At 37.9% G+C, this 16147-nt stretch overlaps 1 protein-coding gene across 36 annotated transcripts in view; it reads right to left on the bottom strand.

Moving 5' to 3' along the window:
* LOC106880568 (kinesin-like protein unc-104) overlaps window positions 1-16147 on the bottom strand; it is a 267934-nt gene that overhangs the window by 169777 nt on the left and 82010 nt on the right. For all 36 annotated transcript variants that reach the window (XM_089340891.1, XM_089340887.1, XM_089340888.1 and 33 more), the window contains exons 4-6: window positions 15681-15763; window positions 9000-9179; window positions 7203-7268 (exon numbers count right to left, since the gene is read on the bottom strand). In XM_089340891.1, the coding sequence (XP_089197017.1) occupies window positions 7203-7268; window positions 9000-9179; window positions 15681-15763 (329 nt within the window). The remainder of the gene's footprint in view (window positions 1-7202; window positions 7269-8999; window positions 9180-15680; window positions 15764-16147) is intronic.

The raw sequence follows: 16147 nt of genomic DNA, 5'->3' as shown, positions 1-16147 counted from the left end.
AAAGGCGGTGCTCGAGCATGGCCGCAGTCAAATGACTGAAACAAGTAAAAGAGTAAAAGAGTAAAGTGATCTACATTAAAGCCACTCAACCAAATTTCATGTTAATTTATGTTCCAAATGCCAGCTTAATAGCGACAAAATTAATTTACTGAATTTTTCATTATTTTCAAAATTAATTGAAATAAAAGCAACGTGTTGCAATAGAATTATGATAACAAAAGGACTAATAGAGACACATTCAAGTCTTTGACACACAGACATACTGACTCTTCTCTTTGTCTTTTCTATAACTCCAGCAATGGCCTCCGTTCCTCAGAGCTGGCCAGTTTTGTATCCCCTACATTCAAACACTCCAACCCATCAATCTTATCACCCTTCCTCAGTCCAGCACACTCAGGCCCCTCATTAACCATTAGGTCCAGTCATTCTGTCCCAAAGCACATGCTTGTCGATGGAGACTACTGTAACCTGTAAGAATTTAAAAACTATTTTATGTCTTGCTGCAAGCTTTCAAAAGACGACACACTTTCCTGAATTTTCTACCATAATTCAGCGGAGTTCTGAAATGCTTTCTCTTCGCATGTGCGTATGTGGGTGCATGTGTGAATGAGTATATGCTGGAGTGTGTATATGTGAGCATGTGGGTGAATGAGTCTATGTATGTATATGAAAATGAGTGAGAAAAGAGTGTGTGTGTGTGTGTGTGTGTGTGTGTGTGTGTGTGAAAGAGACAGAGTGTGACTGTATGTGACACACAAAAAGAGAGTGATGTGTGTGTGTATATGTGTGTGTGAGAGTAACTGTATATTTGTATGTGTATGTGTGTGTGTGTGTGTGTGTGTGTGTGTGAGAGAGAGAGAGAGGTGTAAGTGTAAGATAGTGATTGTGTGTGTAAATGCATGTGAGTATATATGTGAGTGTGAGTAAATGACTGAGCGTATATGGCATGAGGGGTATATAAGAGAGAGAGAGAGAGAGAGAGAGAGAGAGACAATGTATAAGCCTGTATAGAAAGCTCTGAGAGAAACTGCGTGATAGCATTCAACAAGAAATCAATAATTCTCTCTAGTATAAAAATACAACAAAATTTACTGACAGTTACTACTACTACTACTACTGCTGCTGCTGCTGCTGTTATTACTACTACTAGTACTGCTACTATATTTTGCTGCTGATGCTGTTGTGGTCTTAGCTGTGGCTGTTGCTGCTGTTATTGTTAACTTATGGCAGCTGGAAAAGTACCAATGATTGTATCATGTGAGGAAGAAGTACGAAGAAGATAGAAGCGGAAGAGGGAGAGAGAGAGAGGGAGGGAGAGAGAGGAAGGAAGGAAGGAATAAATGTAAAAGAGAGGATGTGGTGAGAGATATGGAAATGGTATGGAAAATATGAGAGAGGGAGAGAGAGAGGAAGGAGTTGGAAAAAAGAGCAAAGGAGAGAGTGAGGGGGGAAAAGCACAGAGACATGGAAAAGGAGAGAGAGTAGAATGGAAAAGAAGAGAAGAGCGAGAAAAGCTAGGAGAGGAGAGCAAGGAGAGGAGGAAGAGGGGTAAAGAGAGGGGAGCAAGAGAGGGTAATGAGAGGGGAGAAAGAGAAGGCAACGGGAGGGGAGCACGATAGGGCAACGAGAGGTGACAAAGAGAGGGGAGCAAGGGAAGGCAAAAAGATGAGAGCAAGGGAAGGCAAAGAGAGAAGAGCAAGAGGGGGTAAAAAGAGGAGAGTAAGAGAAGGCAACGAGAGGAGAGCAAGAGGGGGTAAAAAAAGGAGAGCAAGAGAGTAGAGAGAGGAAAGCAAGAGGGTAGAGAGAGGAGAGCAAGAGGGTAGAGAGAGGAGAGCAAGAGGGTAGAGAGAGGAGAGCAAGAGGGTAGAGAGAGGAGAGCAAGAGGGTAGAGAGAGGAGAGCAAGAGGGTAAAGAGAGGAGAGCAAGAGGGTAGAGAGAGGAGAGCAAGAGGGTAGAGAGAGGAGAGCAAGAGAGAGCAATTAGAGGTAGGGAGGAGATGCAAAAAGTGGAGAGCAAGTGATGGGGGGAGAGGAGAGTTAAAGGAAGATGAGGCAAAGTAAGGAGAGATAGACAGGAAAAAAGAGGAGAATGAGAGAGAGAGCAATGTGAAACAGACCAACACAAACAAAGGTTAAGACAAAAAGGAAGGAAATGACAGTGAGGGGGGGAGATGACAGTGAGAGAGTAAGAAGGGGAGGAGCTAAATTAGTTAAGACTACAACTGTTTAAGACTACACTCTGACTTTGGTCTTAGTTTGGTATGAAGGTAACCAACTAAATGATTAAGAGCCATCCACAATGCTAATGCTCAAGATTCACCTTTATAAAAGATATTTTGACATATTTGGATGTAAATATCTAATCCAAGTTTTGAGCCAATGTCATCTCCTTCATTGGACACTAAACTCAGCTTGCGAAGACCTGTTGGGGCAAGCGAAAGCGATTTCGTGGTAGCACCTGTACCCAGTGTTGCCTTCCTGGCACTTGTGCTGGTGGCACATGTAAAGATATTTGAGTGAGATTGTTGCCAGTGCCACTGGACTGGCTCTTGTGCGGGTGGCACATAAAATACACCATCTTGAGCGTGGCCGTTGCCAGTACCGCCTGACTGGCCTTCGTGCCGGCAGCATGTAAAAGCACCCACTACACTCTCGGAGTGGTTGGCGTTAGGAAGGACATCCAGCTGTAGAAACTCTGCCAAATCAGCTGGTTTCACCAGTCTTCAGTCAAATCATCCAACCCATGCTAGCATGGAAAGCGGACGTTAAACGATGATGATTCCAGCTGTAATCAGCAGATTTTTGTATGCATACTGTCTTCAGATTAAAGACTTCAAACATGTGTCTATTTTAACCCTTTAACATTCAGATTACTCTGTTAAATGTAATGCTTATGTATTCACATCATTTAAAATTAATCATCCATTATTTCATGGCTTTGGAATTTCGATGATGTGATTGTTTATTTTTAAAATGACACAGTAGGGTAGGTGTGAAAGGCCAGATCTGACCGGCTTGAAGATAAAACAGGTAGAATATTTTGGCTGGATTTGGCTGGTTTAAATGTTGAAGGGTTAAAGATTTCTAAGTCCTGGACAAGACATTAAATTGCATCTGGTGGTAAGATCAAACTCAGAAGTTGAAGAGGGGTTTTCAAGAGTAAAGAGTTATCCTTCAGTCTTCACTACATCCAGGTTCAGGGGTTGTAATACTTATTAAGGACTCCAGTTATGAGTCAAACAACAGAAGACATTCCTGTGGTTAAGGTATAAAAGGCTTGGAGGAGGGCTGGCTGCTAGATATTTGTCACACAGGCCTGCTGGTGTGTGAAAGTACTCTTATACCATACATGGACCAGTATCCCTTTTAAGGGTTAAGTAGACCCTATACTTCATGACACCAATAAAGGATACACAACTAGGACTAGAACTGGATCAACTACTTCACTATTTTAGTTCCAAAGAATGAACATATATATATCTGATATATATATATATATATATATATCTGATATATATATATATATATATATATATATATATGTTATGAATGGTAATGGAGTCAACCAGACCCTAATGATACAGGTAATACCGACTAGTTACATTGAATTTTCCCTGAAACAGCTGTAAGACATTCTACATAAAATATAAATTTACTTATACCATTGGTCTCTTTATCTCATTCTTTATATATATATATATATATATAAAACTATGATTATAGAGAAAGAGAAAAAGGAAGAATGAAAAAAAAGGGAAAAAGTGAAAAGAGAAAGAAAAAAGGAGGAATGAAAAGAAAATGAAATGAAGGAAAGAGAGGAAGTAAAAATTAGGAAAAGTAAAAGAAAGGAAAACAAGGAAGGAAAAGAAAAAGCGAAAGAGAACAAAGTAGAAGAAATGGTAATAGAAAAAAAGGAAGAAGAGAAAGAAGGTAGAGTAATGAAAAAAAGAGGAAAAATAAAATGAGAGAAAAGTATTATTAATTTTTTTCTTGAGAGAAAAACAAAGAATGAATGAGAAATTATTATTGCAGACAAAAGAAACTAGTATGAATTAATTAACTAATTAGTCTTTATGCCTAATGAATTAGTTATATTAATAATGTAGAATATATTAACATGGATAACCTGTAGGTGGGAAGGAAATAAAGTTTGAACTAATTAACACTAATTTAAAGATAGGAAGACCAATTCCCATACAGCCAGTGGAAGCAAGATTTTACCTCTTTCAATCACTGGACTGTGGCCATGCTGGGACACCACCTTAAAAGATTTGGTCAAACAAGTCAACCCCAGTACATTTTGTTTTTCATTTTTTTAAAGAGTACCACTTATACTACTGGTTTCTTTTGCTGAACTAAGTTACAGGGACATAAACAAACCAACACTGGTTGTCAAGCTAGCAGGAGGCAGGCCAAACACATACACACATACATATGTGACAAGATTCTGCACAGTTTCCATCAGATACCCCCCTCACACGGCATTGGTCAGCCAGGGGCAAAAATAGAAGACACTTTCCTAAGGTGCTGTGCACAGGGACTGAACCTGAAGCCGTGCGGTTGCAAAGTGAGCTTCTTAACCATACAACCATGCCTGCATATAATTTGTTACAATTTTTTTTGTTTATGTTTTAGTCTTGAGGGAACACAGTCCTCATGATCTTTGACAGGGCCTTTAACACAACTAGAAGGTAAAAGAAACGTGATCCAAATCCTTGCAACAGAATGGACACTTCTAATGGTACCCAAGGTATCAGGTGAAGGTGTTAAACTGGACTCTAGATTAACCCCTTAGCATTTTATTGTGGAAGGATTTTGCCCTCCACTCACGCCTAAGTGACTAAAGGTGGACTGACCCATTGCTATAAATTAAAGAACTGTGAGCAATTAGCAGTTCAAGTTGGTAAGCAGTTCACTGTGAGCCTTTCATATAGAGCGTTGAGTCTCGTGTAATAGTAATAGTAGTGTGTCGTGTATACACATCCCCCCCCACCGCTTCGTTATGTTATATATCCAACATACAAGGATGTAAAACATTCAAATTATGCTGTTAAATGTAATGCTTATTTATTCAAATTATTTTCAATTAACATTGTAGGATATGTGTGAAAGGCCAGATCCAGCCTCTTTGAAAGTAAAACAGTGAAGATATATTGTAGCTAGATAGGGCCTGTTTAAATGTGAAAGGGTTAAGTCAATCATCCAATCAGGCCATGGAGGGATTTGAACTCAGATTGCAAAGAACCAAGACAAACATCACACAGTGTCATCTCTACCAATCCATCACCCTGGATTAATATTTTTATTATGAAGCCCAAAAGAATGAATGTCAAAGTTGAACTTGGTGTATTTGAACTCAGAGACTTAGGGTAAATATCACAAGGTAATTTAATTGGTACTAATGAACTCTGCCAACAACTCAAAAATTAAGAAATTACTTCTTGTAGAAATATTGAAATACTGAATTAAATTGCAGCCTTGAGACAATAAATACACAAACGATTATTTGAAGCATCATAATGTTGTAGAACATATATTGCAGTACAAAGTATGTATTACTTCATGTTGATATCACAAAACTAGTTTTATATAAATATATATATATATATATATATATATATATATATATATATGTGTGTGTGTGTGTATGTATGTATATATATATATATATATATATAAATTAGAAATGGAAGCCAAAATAATTAATTGAACAATTAAATAATTTAATCATTAAATGATAAATTCAATTCAGTTTTATTATTACATACAAACAAATATCCCTTAGGTGGTTATTTAACACCTAACTAAATTTTTATCTTCTATATATATATATATATATATATGTCTGTCATACCGGCCATGACGAAGGGAAATAGCCCTGAAACTCGAGTCGCCTTTATATATTTATATTTATATATTTATATATTTGATCCTTTATATTGAACACTCAATATTTCATCTACATTCAATACTTTCTTTCATGGTGCCATTCATTTTATTTTATTTTATATTGTATATTGTATATTATATTATATATTGTATATTCCATATTCTATACCCCACATTAGTTCTGCAGGAATATAAATAAAACATAAAAAACAGACAGTGTTGGAACTCTTTTAAACAAAATAATATATTCCTCTATACACAATCATACAAAAAACCCCACCTTTTTTGTATTTATTTTTACTCGCATATATATATATATATATATGTGACACTCCCTCGGTTATGTCAACGAGGGTCCCAGTTGATCCACTCAATGGAACAGCCTCTTCATGAAGTTAACATGAAAGTGGCTGAGCACTCCACAAATATGTGTACACTTAACGTAGTCCTCAGGGAAATTCAGCATGACACAGAGTGCGACAAGGTTGGCCTCTTGAATTACTGGTACAACTCATTTTTGCCAGCTGAGTAGACTGGAGCAACGTGAAATGTAGTGTCTTGTTCAAGGATACAATGCGTCGTGCAGGAATTGAACTCATGACCTTATGATCGTAAAGTGAATACCCCAACCAGTAAGCCACATGCCTTCACAACACAAAACTAATACATAGACACTAATGGAAATATTACAGTACCTTATACTGCAGGATAGCACAGCACTAGATGCCAATACCAGAAAAACATCAAGCTACTGAATGGAACTACCTCAAGGATTATCTTGCAATATCCCATATCCGGCAGCAGCATAGGGTATTTTATATTATGCCAATATCAGAAAGAAATTGTGGTAACTAAATGCTCCACTTGATTCTTTTCCATTAAACTGTTTAAAATAACGTGAAGTATATTTGCCACTTAAATGCAGCTAACCCCTAAGGGTGAATGCTACTGTAGCTTGTAGCCCCAGGAGAACATCTCCTCCAGCTGGCTATTGACACACTTTCTGTGCCCTGTCAGTATTTGCAAAAGGAGGTCATCCTTCCCATCGTCAATCTGACGTGATACGCACGGACCCGGATTACTGGGTATTTGCCCTTCATCAGCTTACGACAATCACTGATCTTCAATGCGACTAACCCTTATGGGTTAGCCGCATTTAAGAGGCAAATATACTTCCCGTTGTTGTGCAGCTACTGTTTATACCTTGTTCAGAGATTTATTATTGCTTGTTTAAAACAACTTCAACAACAAACATTGATATGCATAAAATTCTCAGAGAAAAGAGACTGCGGCAAGTAACTAGACAAAACTTACCTCTACGGAGTACATCTGTTCGGCAGTTTTATTGTCTTTGATACGGTCAAATAAATCCTGACACAACTGGAATATACATAAGAAAGAACAATGGTGAGGATTAAATGTCAGAACTAAACAAAATGAAAATTTTTTTGTCTGGATGATTAAGAGAGAACATGGTTTTAGCATACAAGCTAACAATTTGTTTATTAACTGAACAGTGTTTACTTGTGAACATTCACGCTCTGGATTCAAATCTTGCTGAGGTTGTCTTTCACTTTTATCCTTCATGATTCAATAATTACCAATTAAGTATACTGAGACTAACCTAATCAACTACATTCGTCCCCTGCACTTTTGAGCCCTTATAAGATATCAATGATACAATGCTTTTGGCCCTTAAAGCAACAAGAAGATCCAACCTATTTACAGAGAGAGACTGAACCATTTCCCAGGGATGGTTCTAAATTGCATATGGTAGTGGTGCCCTGGTTCAGGAATTCTAGGATTTCGATGCAATGTCGAACCACCTCTTAACAACTATTCTTCTTAGGCTCTCAGCTATGGGTTATTTAGTATATTATGGAAGAAGTTTTAATCACAAATGCTCACCACTTTGTAAGCATCTTGAGTAAGGAAAAAACTAGGGAAATCAACTTTGACAAACTAAGGAGTGGGGTCTTTCAGGCAGTTTGGTGCCCTCTTTGACACCCTTCCAGCAACTCCAGGGCTAGTGGAGCTCTCCAGCCCTATAAAGCAATTCACCTAGGAGAATAGCCTTCTTGTAAAATCCTATATCTTGCTGGTCACTCCTGCCATCTTGGCCCACTGTGCCACTGTGGTCAGACCTTTAAGTCAAAAGAGAGGAGTCAGATTGCATGGAGTGACTCTCACTTTAAAGCTACGAAGTGCAGGTAGAAAGAAAAGCCTCGCAGCAATGGAGAAGGGGTAAAAAGACAAGTAGTGGACAGTAGTGGCAGTCACAGCCTCAATTCTACATGATCTTCAGATACAAAGAACTGCCATCACCAGATTGAGCCAATAAAAGTTAATTATCTTGGCTGGCCCAAGAACACAGTACAATGCTGAAAATACAATAGAGACCTTTGATCTTTCAATTGGTACACTGACCCGTAACTCAATTGACATTTGCTGCTGCCCTATGAAATAGTTAGCCACACAAAGTACTCTGATAGAAAATCCTTTTACATATGTATATATCAGGAGCAAAATATTTGTGTCCTTATGATTTATATATATATATATATATATATATATATATATATATATATATATATATATTATATATTGCAATTTATGATGAATAGTAGTTATTGATTATAGTTGGCCAACAGACCAATCGCTAGTCAACGCAATTTCTGACAGCTACACTGACAGGAGGAGTGTTGGTAACTTGGTACAGAACAAATATTGTAAGAGACTTTGCACAAAGAATATTAGCTTTCCTGATGTTTATATGCTTCACTGATATACATCAGTAAAAGATACACACATACACAGGCCAACAAGCAGTGCGAATACTCGATATCCATGAAAGAGTGAAGATGTTTCTTACATGAAACCAATGGTAGCCTAAATATCTATGGTTGTGTTATGCTTACAATTATATATATATATATATATATATATATATATATATACACACACACATACACACACAATCTTTTCACACAGTTTAAGTGAATATTTTATCTATGTGTGTCCATATGGATATGAGAGAGAGAGAAAGTGTGTGTACACGCTCACTAATTTGGAGCAGATGAGGAAGGGTGAGTAAACAAAGTAGCTTCTTACCAGTGGGATTATCCCACGTTGGCTGTCTTCATTCTTTCCCATCATGGTGTAGCTTTTCCCTGCACCAGTCTGTCCATATGCAAATATACAGACATTGTATCCTTCAAAAGCATGATCCAACATCTCCAGGCCGATGTCTTCATACACTTTTGTCTGGGACGAAAATTCAGGATCAGAAGGCTGAAAGAAAGAAAAATTAAAGATATATATATATATATATATATATATATTTATGTGTGCGTGAATTAAGGCTACCATTGATTTCATGCTAAGAAAAGTAGGAAAACATCCTAGTGCCTTAACAATTTTTCAATCCGATAACATGGAGGCTGGAAAATTGCTAAGACACTTGAATATTTTCCTACTTTTCTTAACATGAAACCAATGGTAGCCTTAATTCACAAATAAAGAAATTATATCCACCAATGCAGCATTGAACACTCATTTTCATCATTCAACATTTACATATATATATATATATATATATATATATATATATATAAGCAATAATTATAATGACAGAGAATATGGAGAGAGGTACATCCTCAAAATATATTTCCTTTTATTTGACATTGTCAAACAGCATATTTTTATGGTTATAATGACCTACACATGTTTCCACTGCACAGAGTATGGGCAGTTGCATATACAACTGGATATAATTATCTGTGCAGCTTCATGCAGGATCTTTCAACCAGCTTGGATCAAAGCAAACTCAATGTGAATGACAAGTTCGAGTAGTCATAGACTCTGAATACTAATCAATGCGGTTAGCTGAAACCTGGAACATAACAGAGGGTTACCGCAGTATTTTCCCAGAAATATATCGCTCTAAGCACATGTGCGTGTGTTTGTGTGTGTGTGATGATGACGTAGGAGTGTTCAGCTTTTGCCAAACAACCTGCAAAGATGATTTGTTTATAGTGATCGAATGCCTGTGCTATACATTAACTGACTCTCTCCATCAAATCGGCGTTGCCTAAAACGGTGTACCATGCATCAGATGTCAAAGTGATCACAGAGCAACACGCGATGAAGTGTTTTGCTCAAGAACACAACACCACCTGGTCTCAGAATTGAAACTATGATCTTACGATCATGTGTGCAACACCTTAACCACTAGGCCATACACCCTCATATATGTAAGGTGTACCATAATTCATGGCATCCAGTGGAGCATCACTGAAGATTTGCCTTCATTTAGTTAAAGACAGCAATCAAGGACTGTAATACAGCTTTCATCTTTTACTTGTTTCAGTCACTGAATTGCAACCATGCTGAGGCACCGCCCTGAAGAGCTTACTTGATCAAATCAACCCCAGTACTTATTTTTTTAAAGTCTGTTACTTATTCTGCCAGTTTCTTTTGCTGAACTGCTAAGTTACAGGGATGTAAACAAACTGACACCAGTTGTCAAACAGTAGGGAGAACAAACAGAAAAACATACACACTTATATATGATGGGCTTCTATAGAGTTTCCATCTATCAAATTCACTCACAAAGCATTGGTCAGTCCAGAGCTCTAGTAGGAGACACTTGCACAAGATTCCGTGCAGTGGGACTGAACCCAGAGCCACAGGCTGCAAAGTAAGCTTCTTAACTACATATGATAACTGCTTTCACATTATGTGGTAACCTTGGTTACCACATAATATATAGTACTATACATTGCTTAAGGACTAAAGACTTAAGGACTAAAGACTGCTATAGTGATACTTAAAGGACTAAAGACTGCTTTTATATACTATGGCACCAAGGGGACTAGAGACTGTCTTCAAAAAACAAGGGATGAGGAGGAGCAGAGAGCTCGAGAAGAGGTAGAGGAAAGGAAAAGGTGAACGCAAAAAGAGACGCTATGTTTTGGGGAACGCAAGAAAGGGACAGGCTTCTTAGACACACAGAATGAGAAAGTTAATTAGTAAACAAGAGAAGGGGTGACTGAATAAGTCAAGAGAAGAAAAAGAAGGCGGATAATAAGAGAAAATAGCAAACCTAAAGATGACAAAATGGCAGAAATAATATTTGATCATGATGACGATGAGTATGATGGTCTTGAATTCTTATTATTATTATCATTATCGTTCTTTTAACCCCAGTTTTGCTGGAACTCTTGGACAAACACTGACAAACACTGATACACAAACATGTATATATATACATGTACGACTGGCTTGTTTCAGTTTCCGTCCACCAAATCCACTCACAAGGCTTTGGTCAGCCCAAAGCTATAGTAGAAGCCACTTGCCCAAGGTGCCATGCAGTGGGCCTGAACCCAGAACCATGTGGTTGGTAAGCAAGCTACTTACCACATAGCCACTCCTGCGCCTATATATATGTATTATATGGTTGGCACTCCGTCGGTTACGACGACGAAGGTTCCAGTTGATCCGATCAATGGAACAGCCTGCTCGTGAAATTAACGTGCAAGTGGCTGAGCACTCCACAGACACATGTACCCTTAACGTAGTTCTCGGGGAGATTCAGCGTGACACAGAGTGTGACAAGGCTGGCCCTTTGAAATACAGGTACAGCAGAAACAGGAAGTAAGAGTGAGAGAAAGTTGTGGTGAAAGAGTACAGCAGGGTTCTCCACCATCCCCTACCGGAGCCTTGTGGCGCTTTAGGTGTTTTCGCTCAATAAACACTCACAACGCCCGGTCTGGGAATCGAAACCGCGATCCTACTACTGCGAGTCCACTGGGCCACATATATGTATATATGTATGCATGTATGTGTGTGTTTATCAAATTTTACCCACAAGGTATCGGTTGGCCCAAGGCTATAGCAGAAGAATCTTAACTCTAGCTTTCTTACATCGGGATTCAACGCCAGACCACATGGTTGAGAAGTAAACTTCTTAAGCATACAACATGCCTGCACCTATAATTAATATTACATATATTAAATATATATTAATCTAATTTTATTCTGTTCAGTACTTATCTATTGATTCAGATATACTGAAGACAATAAGATAGGGGGGGGGGAGATATAGAGGAAGAATGAAAGCGAGACAGAGGGAGGGGCGATAACAGAAAGAGGGAGAGTGAGGAGAATAAGGAAGGTGGAGGATGAAAGAATAGAGACAGAGAAAGAGAGAGAGGAAAGAATAAAAAGGGGAGTGAGACAGGGAGGGTAAAAATAAAATAGCATGGTTAAAGGTGGGTGGTTACATCTAAATCAGGTCAAATTATAGCAGATTAATCGCCTATAATCTAATCTAGCTTTTATAGTTTTTAACAGATGTAGCACAGTACTCCACCACCTGTATACAGAGAAACAACACAGAGATGGTTGTGATTATATATATATATATATATATATATATATATATATATATATATAAAGTCATAAATGACATAGAAATAGTTTGATGAGATTTTATTTAATAATAAGAAAATTCTAATATCATGATGAATTGTTTTGTAACTTACAAGCATGTAAATAATTTATATTATATTTAATGATAACTAAATATATATGTGTGTGTGTGTTTAAATAGATAAATTTCACTATATATATATACATATATATATATATATATATATATATATATATAAATATTAATATTTCTAAGTGTGTATATATATATATATATATGTATATATAAATTTAAATATATTTAAATATAAATATATATATATATATATATATATATATATATATATATATATATATATATATATATCTTCAGAAACAGTATGAGCCCCCTTGATACTTTTGTGACATTACATTTCCTCTTTGTTTGGTATTTATACTAAGTGACACTTAGGTTAGGAATCTATAGATAATACAATATCAGAGACAGGTATAGGATATTGCTAGCCAGGCAGCCATTTAGTGAAACACTACCATGTGACAGTTAAAATACAATGTATGTCACCATGCTTGACAATGATCCATGCTGTAGAGACAGACAAGTCACACAACAGTACAGACACCTATCTATGAGGTCATGTGTCACTGTCCGACAATGAATTATGTTGCCCCATTATATAGCAATCTAGGCTGTGGACACAGACAGCTCAACACACTGACCTGTCAAACAGCAACCTATTGTCCTGTCTAACAGAAATCTACACTAATTGTCAAACAGCAATCTGTAAGGCTCTATCAAACAGCAATCTGCAGGGCTCTGTCAAATAATCTGCAGGGCTCTGTCAAACAGCAATCTGCAGGCCTCTGTCAAACAGCAATCTGCAGGCCTCTGTCAAACAGCAATCTGCAGGGCTCTGTCAAACAGCAATCTGCAGGGCTCTGTCAAACAGCAATCTGCAGGGCTCTGTCAAACAGCAATCTGCAGGGCTCTGTCAAACAGCAATCTGCAGGGCTCTGTCAAACAGCAATCTGCAGGGCTCTGTCAAACAGCAATCTGCAGAGCTCTGTCAAACAGCAATCTGCAGGGCTCTGTCAAACAGCAATCTGCAGAGCTCTGTCAAACAGCAATCTGCAGGGCTCTGTCAAACAGCAATCTGCAGGGCTCTGTCAAACAGCAATCTGCAGGGCTCTGTCAAACAGCAATCTGCAGGGCTCTGTCAAACAGCAATCTGCAGGGCTCTGTCAAACAGCAATCTGCAGGGCTCTGTCAAACAGCAATCTGCAGGGCTCTGTCAAACAGCAATCTGCAGGGCTCTGTCAAACAGCAATCTGCAGGGCTCTGTCAAACAGCAATCTGCAGAGCTCTGTCAAACAGCAATCTGCAGGCCTCTGTCAAACAGCAATCCACATTGCTCTCTGATTGACATTGCAAACCCTGCTACATATGCTACCCTATTAGACATAAATTAATATTGCATGTCACGGTTTGGTAACAAAGTATTCTGCTGTCTCACAACCACACAGCAATCTACACTGCTCCGTTAGACAGCAACCCATGCTCTCATGTCATAATCAATCCCCATTTTTCCATAGCCTCATGGAGTCAATAGCAATTGGTTGTCAGTCCTTGATAATGGATGCTTTGCAGCATGGACCAACCAGCATCTCTGATATTAGGATTCACACTCTTATAATTCAATATAATAGCGTTACACCATCAGAGGCCGATTCTAATCCCTTTCCTGCTGATCTATATTCTCCCAATGTTAGTGCCACTTTAATTCTAATGCAAAATTATACAAAGGTGTGGCACAGAAGATTCCAGTACTGGAACCCAACATTCAAAATTAAAACCCCTGAGGTTAACGCCACTCAATCTGAAAATAGTGTTCCTATATGTTCTTGGTCAGAATGGTTAAACAATTTAATCTTTTTGATATTAACCCATCTGAAGACACCCCTGTTCCAATGATACAGATCTTCTGGTTTTAAAATGGTTTAGATTAAAACCTTCGATCTAAATTCCACGTTGATTTATGTTCGAACACCAGCCTGATATAATGACAGTTATTTTTATTGAATTCTTTAATATTTTCAAAATAAACTGGAACAAAAGCAGTGTATTCCAACAGAAATATGGTACTAAAGAACTATAGACAATATGCTTTAACTAAGGTTTTAAGACATCTAGTAGGAAATATTTTAACAGAAGATGACAAAAAAACAACAAAAAACAAATAGACTAATCAAAATAGAAATACAAAGATTGGTATTAAGTTTGGGTGATGTTCATTTTGAATGGTGTTAATTTGGGGTGGTGTTAATATTATCACCTGGCCCTTGAGTGTCTTTAGAAGAGCCCACTCTATTGTAACCATTTGGAACTTGTCTCCTCCTGGAAACAGCAACTCCTACCAACAACAGAGGATTTGAAAGGATAACAAATACTGTCCTTTCCCACTTAAGATAATAATGTTTTTTGTTTAATTATTCCACACAACTCTGTGTGATTAAGAAGCTTGCTTTTCAACCATGTGGCTTTGGGTTCAGTCCTACTGTACGGCGTCTTGGGCAAGTATCGTCTTCTGTCATCGTGTTTCAGCTCGTATTTGTGTAGTTAATCAGTAGTGAGTGGTTAAGCCTCTTCATCTTGATAGGTGGAAAGTGTGCCAGTGTCTGAAGTGGCTCTTCAGGCCAAGGGCGGTATAAAAGAGCTGGGGAGGGGGGGCAATTATCATAGTGGAGGGTTGGCGGGGGATGAGGAAATGTAAGTTGCTCTTCGCATCTTTGACATATGATCTCTGCCTCTTGATGTCTGTTATATTCCATATGGTCAATTCCTTCGACAATGACATGGTGCCACTTTGGGAGGTCTTTGGCAAGTGTCTCCCAGGTATTTGGGTTATTATAGTTCCGGGTCAACCAATGACTTGTGAGTGAATTTGGTAGATGGAAACTGTGTGGAAGCCCATTGTGTGTGTGTGTGTGTGTGTGTGTGTGTGTGTGTGTGTGTGAGAGTATACATATTATATGCCTCTGTGTGTGCGTCTGTTTTTCTCTCCACACCATTTGAGAACCAGTGTTGGTTTATTAACATCCCTGTTTTTGAGTGATTTGGCAAAAGGGACCAATAGAATAAAGTACCAGACTTTAGGGGGAAAGAATAAGATAAGCACAGAGGGTAAATTTGTTTGACTAAATCCCTCAAGGTGATGCCCCTGCATCGTCACTGTACAATTACTGAAACAAATAAAAGATAACATTTTATTTTTATGTTCCTCTCGGGACTCAATATTTTCAAAAAATTCTGCATTAAAAAACAAACAAAAAAAAAGAACACAGAGGTAATATTTGTCAACTTACATCAGTGTGGGACCAATATGAATAATCAAAATTAAAGCTCTTGTACATTTGGTCCTTGGGTCCAGGTTTAGGATTCTGTATAGCTGCAAAAGAAAAAGAAATACAGGCTCAATGAAATGAGACTCTTACAGGTGTTGAGTCAATTACTAATTTATGCTAACGAACATTGTTGTAGGAAACTTTTATAACTCTTTCCCCCCACCCCCCATGTCCCTTCATTCTGCATCATTTCATCTAAAAGTATTGAATCTTCCTCATACAGCTTCCAGATATGGAAGTTGAAGATTTATGCAGAGAATGAGATTCATGTAGATTTTGTGATGTAAAGCTGAGAATTGAACTCTCTTCAACCAGGACTTCAGCTTCTCCATACAAGGCACAAACTAAATACTTCAACTGAAAGAAGGTACCACTCCAAAGTTGCTCCAGCTGCAAGAAATAGCAGCCAAATCTCCTACAGATCACAC

The sequence above is a fragment of the Octopus bimaculoides genome, chromosome 24 (genome assembly GCF_046866305.1).
Source record: "Octopus bimaculoides isolate indiv1 chromosome 24, ASM4686630v1, whole genome shotgun sequence".
Lineage (NCBI taxonomy): Eukaryota > Metazoa > Mollusca > Cephalopoda > Octopoda > Octopodidae > Octopus > Octopus bimaculoides.
This window is presented reverse-complemented; position numbering and strand designations above follow the sequence as displayed.